At 42.3% G+C, this 19,700-nt stretch overlaps 1 protein-coding gene across 1 annotated transcript in view; it reads right to left on the bottom strand.

Annotated features, from left to right (window-relative positions):
- Positions 1 to 19,700, bottom strand: part of EXOC4 (exocyst complex component 4) — a 755,478-nt gene that overhangs the window by 157,224 nt on the left and 578,554 nt on the right. Inside the window, exon 12 of the mRNA XM_070423919.1 lies at positions 1,056 to 1,192. Within this exon, the coding sequence (XP_070280020.1) occupies positions 1,056 to 1,192 (137 nt within the window). The remainder of the gene's footprint in view (positions 1 to 1,055; positions 1,193 to 19,700) is intronic.

The following is a 19,700-nucleotide window of genomic DNA, read 5'->3' as shown; positions in this document are numbered from 1 at the left end:
TGTTCAAGTCTTGCCTTTTAAGACCCTTTGTTATTTGGTCTTACTTTTCCTATTAAATGTTATCTCTCACAACCTTCTACTAGGACATCTGTTCCATCCAAACCTCCTTCCATTCCCCCTCTGAATACCAAGCAACCGCGCTGTGCTTCCTCTCCGCCCCTGCAAAGCCCTTACTTATTCTTTGCAACTTCCTACATCGCATTTGTCTTTCTCAGCCCTAGCACATAGCTCATCATCTCTGAAATCTTTCCAGACTCCAATCACCCTTTCTCTCTTTCATTCCCTCTGCTCTTATATTCTGTGCTGCACAAGTAGTACCTGATTATGTACTGTACTTTACCTGCCTAGGTTTAATTATATATCATACAAAATGTAGTATTTTATTATACATTCCTTTCTCCCCTAATTGTGTTAGGTTTTGTCAACCAGATCATAATTTGCTCCTATAATTAGCTTTTCATGAGAAGTGCTATGATCCTTTCCATGAGCTCAAAGAGATTTTTGAACCCAGGGAAAAGAACTTAGAGGGAAAAACTAAAGGTTTTCAAGTTCATAACAATGGTTGTTCATTTCTGCTGATGCTAAAAACAGTGTAACTGTCTTTTCATGACAGTAGGAAGGCTATAGATCAAACAGTAAGAGGAACACATTTGAAAGAAGTAAAAGAAAATCATATTATAGATTATTAAGAGTTCCTATGAGTTTGAAATTGCTTTACTTTAAAGATCGTTTAGAATCACATGATGGACTAATCAAGTTCTGGAATGTCCTCAAGGAAGATGAATCTTAGGATTCTAAGCTTTCATGGAAATCAAGGCTGACACCTCATCTCAGCCACCGATGGCAGTCCTCAGTGGCTCTGTCCCTCTGTGCCTCTGAACTTTTCCCTCCCTCTGGGGGATGACGACAGCATCCAGGAGACTCTTTCTGTGGCACATGTTCTCCTCAGGCCCCTTGACCAACTAAAGGTGGTCCTTTCCTTCGAGTGAGGCTCTGAAGGCAGCCTCACCAACCAGACAACAGTTAGGTTGCCAGTGACATTGCTCAGGTCCTACCTGTAGGCCGCCGTGCAGGTGTCCTTATACTCCTGGAGCTTCACGCACACCATGTTGAGGAACTGGTCTGAGTACGCACTCAAGTCATGCATCAGATTCAGCAGGTCTTGCACTGTCTTCTCCACAATGATTGTACTCTGCCAAGGACACAGAGAGGACACAGGCTCAGGAGTTGTTGTTTTTTTGTTTGTTTGATTGTTTGTTTTTACTCAAGTAATAGGTAGGACAAGGAAAGATGGCTGAAATAATGCAATCATTTCAAACACTCAAGCTTTCCTGGGAGGGCATTTAAAAGTATTGATTAAAAATGACAACAAAATAAGTATCTTACATACAGCTGGTCTTCCCAAGATCTGAGAAGTGTTTTCTGTGAAAGGACATAGGCTAGGGGTTTTCAAATTGATTTCATGGAATTCTGGGCAGTCACAGCTATCTCTGTGGCTTTTCATAAAGTGAATACATATTCAGTTGGGCCTGAATTTATCACCTCCAGGTCTGTACTTTGAGATGAGAGACCTATGGCAGGCAGCACAGAGAAAAAGCCTTCCATGACTTATTTTTAAAGTTTCAAAACCATCAATCTATTATGAATAACAACCAGCATTTGTATTGTGCTTTACAGCCTCTAGAATGTTCTTACATACATGGCATATGTTATCTCACCTGAGACACATAATGATCGTCACGATCATGAACATTTACTGGTTCTTGCAAGTACAAGGTACAGTGCTAGGGTTCTACATGCTTCACCTCACTTAATCCTCTCAACACGCCCACCTGCTGGGTGAATCCTGTATTCATCCCTGTTTAAAGATGAACAAACAGGCTTAGAAACAGGTAGCACACAAAGCAAAGGCTCCAGGCTTTGCTCTTTTAACTACACTGTTCTGCCTCCCGGCTAGACCTGAGTTCTGCCTGTAGCCCCATCATTTTCTCATGAGATCACAGTACTTGCTACTGTTGTTGCCACTGTAGAAGCAATGTCCAAATAGACTCCGACATAGAGACAGGGAGCACTCTGCAGTAAACCAGTGTTATGTCTAAAAAGAGGCATAATCAGTGATTTTTCACTCTTTAAGAAAAGACTGAGTTATGTAAACCATTAGTTCATCTTTCAAAAGGAGCAGAATTACACTGGGGTAAATATTAATCACATGCTTAGCAGCTTGGAATCCTTTGGTCAATAAATGGTTTGTTGAATACGCATTTAATCAGACAGAATTGCATAGGCTACGGCAGACTTGGCCATAAAGTAAAGATTGGAAAAAACAATTTTTTCCATTCTGACAGTGACCCATGAAAGATCAACGGCACTTTATTATGCTGAAACGCAGACAGTGGGGCACAGGCTTTTGGTTAACTGTCTTTTTCTTCTAAACATAAAAAGAATGGATAAAAGTATGCAGCTTTTTTCTACACAATGGAGGATCTGCTTGTTATGTGTTTACATGTGTATGTTTATTCAAGATTATTTGCTTGTAGGGATTTCTTGTCTTTTTCCCCTCTCCCCCCGCCCCCCACACTCCACCCCTGTAATCTCCCCCAGAGTAAAATAACCAGAAGGAGAAAAGGAAGAACAGTTATATTCGGTAAGGCAAACCAAATTACCATCTCTATAGAATTCCCACAAGTTCAACTTCCTTTTCTGTATTGATTTTAAGATTAAAACACTGCAGATTCCCCTGATCCATAATCCCATTTCTCTGTATTTGTGTGTGAGTGACAGGAATTGATTCTTCTTAGCTACATGTCCCCACGCTGCTAAGAAGAATCTAAAATCCTCATCCTGCTTCAGAACTCAGTATATCCTACAACATGTGGACAGCAATTAACAAAGGAGAGTCCATTTCAGCCTTCCCGACAAAGCCAGTGTCAAACCCAAAGCTCTGCGGGAAGATGAGCGTGGGCGCGATGAGTGGGGGAGATAGTGCAGATTGTTGAGGGACAGGGGCTGGCTCTCCTTTCAATTATGCCACTGGTAATCAGCCCGGGGCAGGTTTGGGTAACCTCTTCCTTTCTTATGACTCAATTTACTCTTCTAATAACCGAGGATAATGTGATGGCGCTGCTAATCTACTGGCCCTCATCACTCGAGTATTCACTGGGTGCCCCGCGCTTCTGCTGGGAAATAAACACTGTAATTGTTCCAGGCCTCCCAGGTGTGCTGGGGCTGCCTGACCAGATTACCAATTTCTCAAAAGCAAGCCTGGCATTCTTCTCCTTTCATCCAGCTCCCACCCTCCCCGGCTAATACTTGCTTATAATTTCTCAGGATCTTCAGGACGATACTACTAATAAAAGGAACAGGACTAATAACAGTAAAGCACATCAATAAACCCGGTTGTCGAATGGGAGGGGTGCTAGACACAGCCATCCCTGCATTTGGAAACCTCTCTGAGTGGACCAGTTTGGTCTGTATTTATCCCAGTGCTTCCGGGTGACCAGCACTGTGCTAATGACAGTGAGAGTGGAAGGGAGATGCAGGCAAAGAGGACCAATGCCTGGAGATAAGGATGTGGGGTAAACAGGGCCTACAGGAGAAGTAGGGAGAATGCCATGGTTAATGTGAATGGTTGTGCTCACCAACCATTGTGATGCTGTGATTACAGACAATTTTCCAGCTATTTGCTTGGTTTACCTTGTCATGGCAGCACTCTGGATAGCCAGTCACTACATTCTCCTCAAGGAAAATGACACTCGTTTGCCAAATGATGGGTATTTTTACAAGGGAAAGAAGTTCCTATTTTTCACAAATTTATAATAATTTCCAAATCAGTGGCTCTGACAGATAAATGTTGAAAATATCAGATTTCTAACAAGGTCAGTTCTGTTTTTATTATATGATCTCTTTGGCATCACAAATGATTCATTGATTCATTATTAATTCCGGTATCTGCCTATATTAAATGAATTCTAAATAAAACCCTGATTTTGTTCATTGTAATTTCTATTAAATATATCATAAATGATTGATATTTATACAGAAACAACTCAATTTTCATTTCTCGTGACTTATTACCAGGTAATCAAGTCTGGGCATGACATGAAAAATGAGAAAATGAAAAAAAATTCCCAGGATAGCTGATGCTATGAAATAATAACAACCAAAGTTTCTTACGGGGATACAAAGCAATCTAAAACACAGAGAGGGTGTGTGACCAGCTCTTTCAAAAACTGAATGACTAAATAAATGAAGACATGTGGATCTTTGAGGCCTTGTTCATTTTTTTGCTAAAATGGGGCTCTGTAGCATGATACTAACAGTGATATTTTAAGAAATTGGCTCTAAGTTCAAATAACTTGACAAATGCCAAGTTAGAGAAACCTGAAGTGGTTTCTTCACTGGAAGACTGGAAACTTAACATGCTGATGCCATGGTGAATCTTAGAGGAGAATATGGTAGTCAAACTTCCCCTAACGATTTAAGTAAAGAATAATTTTTCATAGCATATCTTTTTGCATCTACCAGGACAATGTTTCCAGAACATGGTTTGGGAACAACTCTCCCAGTTCTCTGGTCATATGGATGAGGACACTAGGCCAGATGACAAGCTTGAGGACGCAGAGTCTAAGTGGGAACAGGGGAGAATCCAGGTCTCGTCCTCAGACTACACCCTTTCCTACACCCAGCTTTGTGTTTTCGTTTTTTATAAATTAAATCTTTATTGCTGAAAGTATTACATATGTCCCACTTTTCCCCCATTGACTCCTTTTAGCCTGCCTCCATGCTCTGCCCCAGGCCTTCACCACCCTACTGTCTGTGTCCATGGGTTATACATACATGCATACAAGTTCTTAGTTGATCTTCTGCCTCCCGCTCTAGCCTTCTCTCCAGCTCTCCTGAGCATGCCCACCCTGGGCTCCAACCATCCGTCTTCTAGTCAGGAATGACTGTACCAGGCTACTTCCTGCCTCTGTGCCTTTGAGGTTCCCAATCTCCATGCTGGGTATGTCCTTCCTAGCTCATGCCCCTCATCCTTGACGAGGCGGCTCAAGGGTTAACTGCTCTGATTTAAATGCCCCTCTTCTGTGCTACCAGAGCACCGTGGGTATAATTTTATCTCAAGTCTCAAGTGGGATATGACAACTGCTGGGTCACTTACTTGACTGTCTCTGCTGCTAGTCTATAAATTCCTTTGATCAGCAACTATACCTTGTATCCTCTACTACCAACTAGCAAGGCTTCTGGCATATTGCCAGTGCTCTATAAATGTTTATTAGATGAATTAATGCAAATGCATAGCCCATTAGGAACAGGGTAAAAACACAGATGTAGAGTAAAATTAGAAGGCCAGGTAGTGGGTTAAAACCCTGACTTGGTCAGGTGGAATTAGAACACAGCTCTTCAGTACACATTACTGGGTCTCAATTTCCAAATGAAGACTGAACACTGATTGTCACTGAAGTTCTTGGATTTTTCTATAAAAACACCTGACTGTATTATTTTCTATAATGTCAACCATATCCTATATAATAAAAGGCTAATAAGCAAATCGACTAAATGACTGGTTGCTATGATGCACACTGATCACCAGGGGGCAGAAGCTCAATGCAGGAGCTGCCCCCTGGTGGTCAGTGCACCCGAAGCCAGGCTCATGGCTGGCAAGCACAGCGGCGGTGGCAGGAGCCTCTCCCGCCTCTGTGGAAATGCTAAGGATGTCCAACTGCAACCTTAGGCAGGGAGCGGGCCTAAGCCATCAGTTGGACATCCCCTGAGGGCTCCCCTCCCCCCGAGTGCACGAATTTCGTGCACCGGGCCTATAGTATATCTATATATATAAAACCCCAATATGCAAATAGACCGAATAGCGGAACAACCGAGCAACTGGTTGCTATGACGTGCACTGACCAACAGGGGGCACACATGGAACATGGTGGCGTTGGCAGTAGGTGGCAGAGTGCAGAATATGGCAGGCATCATCTGCGGCAGGATGATGGAGCAGGTGTATGGGGGCACCAGACTAAGGCGGGGCACCAGTCGCTGTCATTGGGGCAAGCCTCTGGTGGTTACTGAAAATTCTTTGTTCCCATGTGCTGCGGTCCCGCCCAGCGCTCGCACCTGCTGCCACTCACACCCGCTGCCCACACCCGGCGCCACCCTGATTGCCCCTGAGGGCTTCTCCACCTCCCCCTGTTTCTGAGGGGCGATCGGGGCAGTAGCCCCCACTCACACTTGCTGCTGGCACCGGCCCCAATAACTCTGCAGTGTCAGCGGGTACAAGTGGGGCCAGCACTGTCAGCGCGTGGGAGCGGTGGCGGAGGGAGTGGGGCCGCAGGCAGATGGCACTGGGGACTGTGGTGGGAAGGGACGGATGGGTGCGCAGAGGATGGGCTGAGACCCGTCCCTGTGCCCACCACAGCCTCCTGGCCCACAGTTCCTTTCAAGGTGCACAAATTCGTGCACTGGGCCCCTAGTATGTATGTATGTATACGCACACACATATATACAACTAAACATGATAATTTTAAAGTTTTAACACATAAATAAATTCACAATTGAGGAAAAAAACACAAGTCTGGAGCATGGCAGCTCTGTATTTGTGCTGTTTTACCTGTGGAGCAGGGATGGCTCAGAGATGCTGCAAAGAACTGAGGGTTCTGGGAAACTGCTTTAGGAAGAATTTGAAAGAAACATAAACAAATCGTCTATCACTTCAGACACACCCACTACCACACACACATACAGCAATTGGGGAGGGAGGGGCTACCTGAATGTCTGATGATGACAATAATGTTTCTGTTTATTGTTACAGAATCAACTATAATTTGCAAAACTTGCCATACCATATCGTCCTCCCAATTAGCTGGCTGTAAACAATGCTAACTCCAGTCTTACCGTGGTGATCACTCTGTAGTGTAACAAATACCAAATTATAATGCTGGATACCTGAAAATTACATAACGTTACATACCAATTTTACCTCAATTAGGAAAATAGTAACGAACAATGACTACTGACAAAAGCCAAACGGAAACCTGCTGTTTCTAATCTCCATTTGGATTTGTGTGACCTTGAGAATGCACTGAAGGTGCTTGCTTTTCTCAGTGAGCCAGCTGGTGAAAGGCTGTTCCCAGGGGTTCATTGCCTGAGGAACTGGCCTTCCACTCTCCTCCGTCACCCTTCCCCGCACAGGCAGGCCTTTACACAGCTATATCTCCCGCAGAAGTGAGTGCTGATGTCCAGCAAAACATGAACACAATATTCACAGATGTGTTCCTTATAATAACCAATAATAAGAATGAAAGCGATCCTCATGCCCATCAATAATTGAATGGGTAAATAAATTGAAGTGAATTCATACAGTGGAATGCAGCAGAGATGAAATGGAGGAACTGCTGCTACACTTGACAACAGGGATGTCTCACAGACCACAGGCTGAGTGCAAGTAACATGGTTTTGTTATTACTGTGGTTCAAGAAAAAGGTAAAAGTAAGCTCTGGGGATAGAAGTCAAAACAGTGGAGGGGCCAGTCCTGATGGGAAGGGAAGAACCTGCCAGGTGCTGAAAATATCTTGCTTGGGCAGCTGTTGCCTAAGTAAAAACATATGTAAAAACTCTTTGCTCTTAAGATTTGTGCTCTCCACAGTTTGTAATTTTAATATCAAAAGAAAAAATGTAAAATTATATCTGATTCTATTTCTCACCAATTTACCGCTCTTTCATGCACTAGGGCCCACATTCTCCAGATTACCCATAAGGCCTTCACGACAGGGCTCTGTCTACCCTCCAGCCTCTTCGCCTACCACTTCCCTCTTGCCCCTCTGGGACCTGGCTACCTGGGCTTCTTCAGTTCTTCCTCCCCTCGCAGGGCCGTATACTTCCTGCAAACTTCTGTCCCTTTTTTTGCTTTTCTAGAGTATTTTTTCTTTTTATTAATCCTCACCTGAGGATATTTTTTTCCATTGATTTTTAGAGAGAGTGGAAAGGAGGGAAGGAGGGGGAGAAAAAGAGAGAGACAGGGAGAGAGAGAGAGAGACAGACAGACAGAGAGAGAGAAACATTGATAACATTGATTGGTTGCCTCCGTCACGTACCCAGATGCAGGCTGATGCTCTAACCACTGAAGCACACAGACCAGGGCTCAAGTATTTTTTCTTATCTTTCAGGTTACAACTAAACACTCCTTTCTGTGGGAAGACTCTCCCTAGCCCCTATTAGGTCCTCCTATTAGAAACACCTAAAACACCTCTCACCCCTTCCCTTTGGTTCTCTTTCACCTTTGCAAGGGGAGGGAGAGACATCTGGCTGGTGGTTACACCTGTGCATGTTAAATATCAATTTTGAACAGTTTATGTCCAACCATAATACAAATGAATTGGTACCACTTCCAAAATGTGTCTCAGCAAACCATCTGTACGTGTATGACTATTTTATCATAATGCTTTCTCTTGTGGCATATACTTAAAATGTGGAGATGTAGCAGTACTGTTGGCAACACTACTATAGACCACTAAATAAAAAAGTGTTCAGGAGGATCAGAAATTATTTGGAGAAAGAGCAGGGAATTTAACTAATTGATTAATACATATTTATTAAGTAATATTGTCTCTGTGCCAAATATTAGGGTAACTGTAGGCAACAAAAAGCCAGATGAGACAAGACTGCCGCCCTCCAGTGATCTTAGATGTTAGTAAAACAGTGAAGTGTCACAGTGCTACTCCAGCATCTGTACCTCGTCCAGTGGAGGGCCGGGGAGGAGAGAGTTCACCAGGCTGCAGTGGAAGGTGGGGAGTGGTGAGAAAGAGGATGTTATCATTGAACTGAGTCCTGAAAGATAAACAGCAACTTGTAGATTAAAAAGATGGGAGAAGAAGCACTCAAGTAATGCAGCAGCATAAACATGACATGGAGTGGGATTCAGGATTTGCAAGTGGTTCTTCAGGCTGGGTGAAGGGTGTGTGTATGTGTGTATGTGTGTGTGTGTAGATCAAGACAGCGAGCTGAGGAAGGCAGCCAGAAGCTAGATCCTGGAGGTTCTTCTATAACAGCCGTGGGTAAACTACGGCCCGCAGGCCGGATCCAGCCCCTTTGAAATGAATAAAACTAAAAAAAAAAAAAAAAGACCGTACTCTTTTATGTAATGATGTTTACTTTGAATTTATATTAGTTCACACAAACACTCCATCCATGCTTTTGTTCCGGCCCTCCGGTCCAGTTTAAGAACCCACTGTGGCCCTCGAGTCAAAAAGTTTGCCCACCCCCGTTCTATAACATACACAAACATAGAACCTAAATACTTTTAATATCCCTCTGTCCCCTTTTCCAATAAGAAAACACACAAACTAATCCAATCTAATATCACTAATCACTGGATAATCCACTCAAAGTGAAGGAAGATCATTTCAAAAGGTCCCACTGTCAAAAGGACAAATATATTCATACAAACAACAGGGGAATACATTCTGAAGCTCTGTTTGGCAGCCTAAAGAGTCAGGAAGAATTTATGAATAGGCTTAACAAAGAAAATCTGAGTCAAAAAGGTTGTGCAGTTAGGAAAACTATATTCCTTTAGAATTCACTTAAGTAATTATAGAATTTACTAGAGGCCCAGTGCACAAAATTCGTGCATAGGGGGTGGGTCCCTCAGCCTGACCTGCACCCTCTCCAATCTGGGAGACCTCAGGGGAGCCCTTTCCGATCTGGGATCCCTCTCCAACCCGGGAGCCCTGACGGCTTAGGCCCACTTCCTGTGGTTCTCTGCTCTCTTCAGGGCCTGGCCGCTCCACGCTCCCTGCCCAGAAGCTCTCCACGGCCCAGAAACTATCCATGGCCGGGGCAGGACACTTGCCCCGTCACAGCATCGACAAAGCAAGCATTCCACCAGGCTGCTCATGATGCCCGGTCTCAGTGGCCGCCCCCCCCAGGACTGGGGACTCCAGCAGGGCTGAGGGGACTGGGCACCGCCATCTTGTGGCTATGGGCGCTGCCATCTTTGTGATGGAGTGGTGGCTAATTTGCATATTACCCTTTTTTATTAGATAGGATTTGCCACCTGGCCAGTGTGGCTCAGTTGGTTGGGCATTAACTTGTGCACTGAAAGGTTGCTGGTTTGATTCCTGGCCAGCACACATGCCTGGGTTGCAGGCTGGCTTCCTGGCAGAGAAAGTGCAGGAGGCAGCTGATCAATGTTTTGCTCTCTCACTGATGCTTCTTTCTCTCTCCCTTTCCCTTCTTCTTCCTCTAAAAAATCAATTTAAAATTTTTATTTCCTAATTAAAAACTTGGAAAATGTATGTGAAGTAAATTACTAATAATATATTTTTTTAACATTTTAGGTAAAGGATTATTTCTGGTTGAATAAACTCTATCCCTAACATATCTGATAAGTACAGCTGGTATGTTAGGAAGTTTCTTTAGGGATTTGTGATTTCATATTCAAAACAAAATACAATAGTTGTGTATAATTAGGCAGTAAGATCCCAGGGGGCATCTTTGTTTCCCTAACTAATATGAGGTAATAAAAGAAATATTTGTTGACTTACATACTTCAAATCAATATGACTCTATATCCAGGTGATCAATTCCCCTTGATGTATAATAGGACCCAGAGAGTGGAAATAAATCAATGAACAGGTAGGTGCACATTAGCACTTGTAAGACATATGCCCACCTGCAGGTTCCCAACAGACAGATAGACACACACACACACACACACACAGCATATATCACACATTTCAAAAGACCTTAAGGTTGCTATTCAGCAAAATACATAGTACTACATGTTAGGGGGCACTGAAAAGTATAATAATTACTATACCAAAAAGTATAAGAATTGCTATAGCACTTCTTTTGTTCCAGGCAATGTTCCTGGTTGAACACATGGTCTCTTTTTCCAGGAGGTGATGATAACCTAGTTGATAATGAAACAGAATATCATTTTGAACAACAAACAAGTAATATTCCAAGAGAAGTTGCAAGTAAGTGCAACAGACAATATAGGAGAATAGGAGTAAAAGGGTGTGAGAGCCTGAAATGTGGACGGGGGGATGGGTGAGGTTTGGAGAGGAAGAGGAAAGGTATTTTAGACAAGATAAAAGGTGTATGCAAAGGCTGGGAGTAAGGGTGAGCAAACAGGGGACCAGGGTGGCTACAGGAGGGGATTCCTGTTGAGGACTTGGAGGAGAAGGGTTGACTGGACTTGGGAGCCAGTCTGTGGATGGTGTGAATGACAGGTGCAGATGGAGAGAAACAAACCAGGGTGTTAGGTAGTGGAGCTCAGAATCCTAATTCTAGAGCTGAAAGTAACTCTTGCTATCTAGTCTAATTCTTTAGTTTTAACAAAAGGAAAACAACTAAGTCAAATACTAAAGGGCCTATCAGAGATACATAGCTAGTTTAGGATACTTCGAAATCTAGAAACCAGGTCTAAAAACTAAATCCAGCTCCCTTTGGCCAGAGCTGATGATTAGAGTATCAAACAGAATAAATTATTGCAGGTGATCATATTTATTTTAAAAAATATTTAAAAAGACCAATGCGCAGAGAAAGCAAAAAACAAAAACAACCTCTCATTTATCAAATTCCTCTTTGAGAATTAATAAATAAAGAGAAAGAATTAGACAATTACTCTGTCTTTCCAGAAGGATTTTAATTTTGCGATTACTAAATAATGAAAGCTCTTTAAGGAAGACCACCAGCAAAGGCACGTAGGAGAAAAAACAGAACCAGAAAATCATTTTGGAGCCCCAAATAGAACAGCTGATTCAGGTAAAAATTATCAACTAGTGCTCAGAAAACAGATGAAAGTTGATAGGAAAGGAACAATTTTGTAATGGCAAGGTTATACCGGACAGATGACTTTCTGGTCACATGAGGAAGACTGTAACTGCCCCACGGGGGGATCAGATGGTCACAATCTCTTTCAGAGGTCAATCTTAGCATCACTAATGTGAGGAAGCCAGCTTGTGCAGGTTTGCAGATGTGATAGAACATGATATATAAAGATTTAATATAGCAAATCACATTATAATCAAATTGTTGCAAACTAGTGATAAACAGAAAAATCTTAAAAGCAGCAAGATAAAAAAAAGAGAGAGATTTGAAAACAAGAAAGAATTCAGGCTTTTTGATGACCATTTCTATGTTCTCTTTAATACTCCATACTGTGCCTCCTCCTGGGAAAAGGTGTTAGATGAAGAAGGATTTTATCAGGTTGACGTATGGGATGAATTAGAGAAGTGAATGTTCAAACAAGAAGATTGACTGAGGCCCCAACAATAGTCTAGGGTGGCTTGGACATTCATGATAGGAGAAAAAGAGGGTTCAACAGAAAAAAAGAGTGGGTCATAGACAAAACAGAAGTCAAGAAAACAAAACAAAATAAAAGCTAAGGTAGAAGAGTTTCAAGAAAAAGAAAGGTCTAGGGGAAGGGCATCTGACTTTTAAGTAACAACCCAGACACAGAGTTCTCCAACATGGAAAGAACAACTCCAACGGAGGACTTTCTCCCTGGAATACTGTGAAAAAAACTCCAGTGGAGGACCTCCTCCCTGGAATCTTGTGGAAAGAAGAACTCCAACAGAGTAATTATGGAACCTTGTGGAAAGAACTCCAATGGAGGACTTCCTCCCTGGAATCTTGTGGAAAGAATAATTCCAACAGAGAATTTACTCCTGGAAATTTATAGAAAGAAGAACTCTAACAGAGGACTTACTCCCTGGAATCTTGTGAAAGGGACTCAAATGGAGGACGTACTCCCTGGAATTTTATGTCCCAGCTATATCTTTCTAAATATTGTCTTTCTGTGCAAATGGCTTAATAATACTCTAAGCTTTATAGTCTAGCTATACATACATTTTAAAAAATACTTTATTATTTTTAATATAAGTTGTTTTTTAAAAACATAATTTGCTCAAAGAAAACTGTAATAAAGGAAGCAGTATAAAAGTTAAAAGGCATGAAAACACACACACACACACAAATATAAATGACCTTATAGGAAACAGGTCTTCAAAGGTAACCAAATTCTAGCCCCTCGTTAACTTGATTGATGAAGACAAAATATCCAAGTACCATTATTTCCTTTTTCTTATATTGAGCGTGCCTGTAATTATGAATAGCACTTATATTTATTATCAGTAGCATTTATAGTCTAGTATACATGTGAATATTAGAATAAACTACCTGTCATTCATCTGTCAATCTATCCAATATTTACTGAGTACCTACTATGTGCCAGGCACTACATTATGCTACATCTGGGAATCCACAATTATAACGAAGTGTGCCATACAATATAGGTCTAAGTGCTCATATGTATTATCTTATTTAACTCCCTATAAATTTTATTTAACATGTATAAGGTGGGTAATTATCCCTATTTTACAGTTGAGGAAATAGAAATACTAAGAGATCAAAGAGTTGTCCAAGGTCACATAATTAGTTCATCCAGGATTTGGGCTCAGGCAACCTGCATCTTTTGTTGCTTCTAGCAGAAACAAAGAAACAGTGAGTGATGAGTTAGTCTTTTTCAGCTACAATGTGTTGAAGCGAATGATGAGTGATTATGGAAGGTCACTGTGACCTTCAGATGACGGTTTTAGCGGTGGTTTTGGTGACAACAGAACCAGGTTTACAGGAAGCTGTGAAGGCAGTGTGTGGCGAGGGAAAGAGACACCCATTTGAGACATATGTCAGTGAGAGGAAGGTGTGAGTGATCCAGCAAGTAGGCAGGACAGAGTCAGGAGAGGAAAGGGAGGTGGAGCCTCCTGCTGCTCAGCAGGCTGTCCTGGCAACACAGGCCACTCCAGCACCTACAGCGAAGAGATTCTTTAATGACAGCTTCCCACCAGCAAGTGGCCCTCTCTTCCCAATTTCCTGATACCCCAACCCCTTACCTTACCCAGAACTGAGACCTCAGACAAAATAACTGGACTTTGGACAGAAGATGGCCATACAGGCTCAGGCCTGTAATTCAAACTTTCTCAGGCTCATCTTTCGGAAATTATGTTTTTGCATAATTTTCCATGCCCTGCTAACAATATCACCACAGCATTTTCTAACACCTTTTCTCCTGAGAACTCAGAGTGCTTTGCAAATATCTCAATCGATATCCCAGCAGATTGCAGAAAGTAGAGCAGTCATTATCATTCCTATATTTGAGCAAGTCTGACACCTAAAGCAATTTCAAGGAATAAGAATAGCACTCAGAAATAGAGGTTCGTAAAGAACTCTAGAACACGAAGCTGCCATCAGAGGTGGTCCCAGATGCCTGCATTTCTCCATGTCCCTCAAGTTCTCATTCCACTGTGACTAGGTTCTGTAACGTCACAAAGCATCTGCCTTCACAGAAAACCCTGTCTTGATGTAACAGTGTTATTCCAGCATTTTATGGGGCTGTTTTGTCCTTTTAAAGATCACATGTCCTCAGCCACTCCATTTAGTGCCAATAAACAAACAAATCTGGAAATTCACGAAGCAGAACCTCTACGTACGTTTCTTCCTTTTGCTGGCAAAGGCAAGGTCCCTTCAGCAGGAGGCCCCAGTGACCCATGCAGGGGCACAACTCATTAGGGAAGAGCCACAGATCTATAAATCAACATGTCAGAAGAGGATGTGGGGCTGGGCCCATGGGAGAGGCACACCACACACATGTTTGCTCCGCTCTGTGCAGCTCGCCTGTCTTTGGAGGCTCACACCATATAATCATCAATTATGCTGACAAGTTTCCCACACATCGTTTCAGCCTCAGTTACTCCTGCACCTCAGGGGTGAGATCCAGAGCCCTCCAAGGAGGAGAAGGAGCGGGGAGCGGGGCTTCCAGGAAAGCAGCACATCTGGAGCTGTTTGGGGAGGAGCGGGAGAGAGAGAGAGAATGCAAACATACATGCACCAGGGGAAGTTGGTTAAAGGGTAGAGATACAGTGTCTCAGACCCAGAGGGACAACAACATTTGAGAGGAGCTAATGAATTTTATTTATTTTTTAAAATATGTGTTTATTGATTTCAGAGAGAAGGGAGAGAGAGCGCGAGGGATAGAAACATCAACGATGAGCGAGAATCATTGATTGGCTGCCCCCTACTGGGAATCCAGCCCGCAACTCGTAACTCGGACATGTGCCCTGACTGGGAATTGAACCATGATCTCCTGGTTCATGGATCAACGCTCAACCCCTGAGCAACACTGGCCAGGCAAGAGTTAATGAATTTTAAACAGTAGATCTTGTTCTTGACAAAACTGGTCGTTGTAAACCCACCATTCCAGCTCTTTCTAGGAATGAAGTTGAGTGCTCCATGACTTCGGTATGCTGAGAAAAATACTGTGCACCACTGGGCAAAAATCAAATGATTCCAAACACCACCTGCCTTGGGGATATGGAACAAATTACTCTCCCTTTCTTTATTCACGAAAGATGTGACACCCTTCATTAACCATGGTGACATCTCCATCCTGCCCACCATAAGGCCAAGGAGGGCTTTAACTCATTTCCCCAAGTTTAAGAGCTGAGTCTGTCACACTACCTTTCCTAGATCTTAGCTATGAAAGCACGTTATTTGTGCAGAAACAGGCCCGTATGGAATTAGAAATTACCATAACGCAATCTGAGAAGCAAACTCAGTGGCATCCTGCCAACGTCTGTGTGACAGGAACAGAACCACCCACATCCTGCCCAAGAACGCACTCTTCTCCCGAGTCCAAGAAGAGCTGGTGGTTCAAAATCGGACTATGGAAGCTTTGATGCATTTCTTTCTAACACAGTCTCTTCACACAGGAAACACCTATGCCACCGGGAAGGATACAGCCAACACAATACAATGATTTCCAAACTTTAGGATTTCACCGACCAGGAAAAATAAATGGATCAACATACACCCAACTTCTTATTTTGCAAATTATGATGCTTAAAATAAAACGAAACAAAACCAGAGCACCTTCAATACCATTGTTTTATAAATGTACTAGTATGATAAAAGTATGATTATTTTACTACCAAAAATAGGAGGAAAAATAGTAATATAAGTACAACCTTTCCCAAGAAAGTAAACCAGAACACACACATACACACACACACACACACACACACACATACACACACACATTCTCTATTGACTTCACCCATTTCCTGTGGATCCTGTTGGACTCGCTGGCCCGGGTTGGTGGACCGGCTTTGGGGACCACTCTAGGAAGGTGTGTTTGTTGTCACTAACAGAGTACATTTATTGCAGGTTACTATACCTGATGTGACATATAAGCCAAAGAACAATGTTCAACGGTTGTGACAGCTCTCAGTTTTGGGGGAAGGTTTTGCTTTTAATTGGAACACTGTCCTTCTACCAAATGAGGGCTTCATATTTATTCTAGGCAGTGGTTCTCAACCTGTGGGTCACAACCATCGGAAAACACATATAGCATATTAGATATTTACATTACGATTCATAACAGTAGCAAAATTATGAAGTAGCAACGAAAATAATTTTATGGTTGGGGGGTCACCACAACATGAGGAACTGTATTAAAGGGTCACGGCATTAGGAAGGTTGAGAAACACTGTGAGTCTCTCATTAGACTGAGGGTGAGAATAATGAGAGGCTATGTTTTATTTTTATTTATTTTTTAAAATATATTTTTATTGATTTCAGAGAGGAAGGGAGAAGGAGAGAGAACAGGAACATCAATGATGAGAGAGAATCATTGATTGGCTGCCTCCTGCATGCCCCATACTGGGGATTGAGCCTGCAACCTGGCATGTGCCCTTGACCAGAATCAAACCCAGGACCCTTCAGTTGCAAGCTGAACCGGCTAGGGCTGATATGTTTTAAAAAATTGGAAAAATGAAGTACACAAGGATTCAGATGCCATGATTTTATCTTTTCGAAGTAAGTATAACATTTTTTAAAATGCAAAATTAATACAAAACTCAAAAGTACTAAATGGAATAATGAAATTGTTCAACAGCCTCTTACTGTGAAAACTTAGAAGGCACTTTAAGAAGACGCAGACATAATTTGGAAAGAAAACTCTAATGATTCATAAAATTACCACAGTTCCCATGTAACTGAAAACAATAGCGCTTACTGCAAAATACAGGCAGAGCATTCAAATCATTTTAATGGTTTCTCATCTCTTTTCTTTTTAAACTCTCTGCTCCTTTTATCACTAAGATTTTTTGAAAATGAACAGTAGGATGTTCCTGCTGCCCATTTTCTTCTTGTATTGTCTCCCTTTTGTTCTAAAAATGAGGGTAAAATTAAGTGCTTAGATCACTAGAGATTTCCAGATGGTCAGACAAATGGCCCTGTGGCTCCTGGGCTTGCTTTCCCACAGCTATGGACACACGCCACTCACTCAGGCTCCACAGCTCTCGTTCAGTACAAATCTGATGCAGCCCAAGTACCTTCAGGATGTGACAATCAAATTTCTGCCTAGAACAGTGATGGCAAACCTTTTGAGCTCGGCGTGTCAGCATTTTGAAAAACCCTAACTTAACTCTGGTGCCGTGTCACATATAGAAATTTTTTGATATTTGCAACCATAGTAAAACAAAGATTTATATTTTTGATATTTATTTTATATATTGAAATGCCATTTAACAAAGAAAAATCAACCAAAAAAATGAGTTCGCATGTCACCTCTGACTCGCGTGTCAGAGGTTCGCCATCACTGACCTAGAACAAGGATCAAAATTGGTTTAATTGCCTAAGTCAAAATGGAAAATTTCTATGCATTTATAAAGTATCCCTCTACTTTCCTGGTTGTATACATTTGCAATAAAATATTAAAAAATTACATTTTCTATTTTTTAATCTTAGTGGATTATTCAGAAACAGAACTATTTTTTTATTGATGTGCCAACTTGCCTTAGCTCCACCCTTCCTCCGGTTCATCTCATTAACCCTTTTCCTGCTTCCATTCCAGTGTTACGTTCCCTGTTTGTGTGACCATGTTTCCCATTCCTGTGTGACAATGCCAGGCCAGCCTTCCCCTCCTTTTATTTTCATGTGTTCCTTTTGCTATTCTCCTTTCAGTTGTGAACTACCTCATAATAAGAAGCAGGTAAGGGCTGGATAACAGCTAGGAGAGTTTATTTTATTAAATAAACATGCATATTTGCTTACTATATGCCAGGTGTTATTGTAGGTGCTTTAAAAATAATTGGCATATTTAATCCCCATGATAACTCTATGAGGTAGATGATATTATTATGTCCACTTGACATAATAAAGATGATAAAGCTGAGAAGAAAAAGCTTGGTAGTAAGCTAGGGTAACACAATCAAGATTAGTGGAGCCAGGTGCAAAGCTAGTGAGTCTGGCACCAGAGACCCTGCTCTCACAAAGAATAAAAATGAGGAGGAGGAAGAAGGAGAAGAGGAAGGGAGGCATAATCAGAGGAAGAAACTCAGGAATTAATGACTGATTCATTGGGGATGAGAAGGCTGGAGGGAAGGGCAGTTTAGGATTCATGGTAAAAATCTGGGCTTAGGGTTCACTGGGGACTGTGGCACAAAGAAACGTAAGGCGGGCATGACCATGTTGGAGGAAGAATTTTGCCATCGTGAAGATAAACGGTAGCTGATGTGGCTCACGAGCATTGGGGGCTGGGATGTCAGCAGAGGTGGAAAAGAATGGCAGGAGCGCCGAGATCACTAGAGATTTCCAGGTGGTCAGACAAATGAGTGCCGTGGCTTCTGGGCTTGCTCTTTTTCAGAGATATGGACACTCATCTTTTTTTTTTTTTTTTTTTTTTTTTTTTTAAAAACTCTGATTTATTAAGACTTGTCTATGTGTTATGGGTGATTATTTGTTGTGGTTTTATCTGTTCATCTTGTTTGGTTTTTTTTTTTTTTTTTTAATATATTTTATTGATTTTTTACAGAGAGGAAGGGAGAGAGATAGAGAGTTAGAAACATCGATGAGAGAGAAACATCGATCAGCTGCCTCCTGCACATCTCCTACTGGGGATGTGCCCGCAACCCAGGTACATGCCCCTGACCGGAATCGAACCTGGGACCCCTCAGTCCGCAGGCCGACGCTCTATCCACTGAGCCAAACCGGTTTTGGCTATGGACACTCATCTTATTGAATTTTATGTATAAAGCATGTATCAAATGCGTGTGGAACTGAAAGATCAGCACAAGATTCATCTCATTATCCCAAACTGCCAAATGATGGGCTGCTTGCTGATTGACACCTGAACATATAATTATAACTGGCAACCCTACAGAGGTCAAAAACCCAGCTCGCTCCAGATCCCAAGCGGCCACCTGTGGGCTGAACTGGAAGTCAGTTCACATTGTTCCCACGTCTAATTGCAGAGAGGAAGCCCAATTACAGTTCCCACGCCTGTAACTGTGAGCCCCAGGTCGGCTTTGGGAAAGCCAGTGGCTCCCCCAGCCCCCCGCTTACTCAAGCAGTAAGGATTTCCTGCCCTAAAATTCTGGTTCAGAGCAGGGATTCTACCTTCCTGCTGTAGTTGATGTAGTTTACCTCAGATGCAAAAAAAAATAAATAAAATAGGAAAACTGTGTGATGAAGAACCTGTATCAACCTCTTTTCCAGAACAACATCTGGTGAACATTCTGGAGCATCGCTGGAGGGAAACACCGTGCTAGGGAGACGCGAACACAGAGCGGGGAGCCGACCTGGACGAATACCAGCTGGGTGCAGGGATTACGCTGAGCAGGGCCGCCCTCCATCTCATTCAG

This window comes from Myotis yumanensis, unplaced genomic scaffold (assembly GCF_028538775.1).
Source record: "Myotis yumanensis isolate MYYU_CA2020_CCGP unplaced genomic scaffold, mMyoYum1.0.hap1 SCAF_9, whole genome shotgun sequence".
NCBI classification, from domain to species: domain Eukaryota; kingdom Metazoa; phylum Chordata; class Mammalia; order Chiroptera; family Vespertilionidae; genus Myotis; species Myotis yumanensis.
Note: the sequence above shows the minus strand (reverse complement) of the source record. Positions and strands in the feature narration are given on the sequence as shown.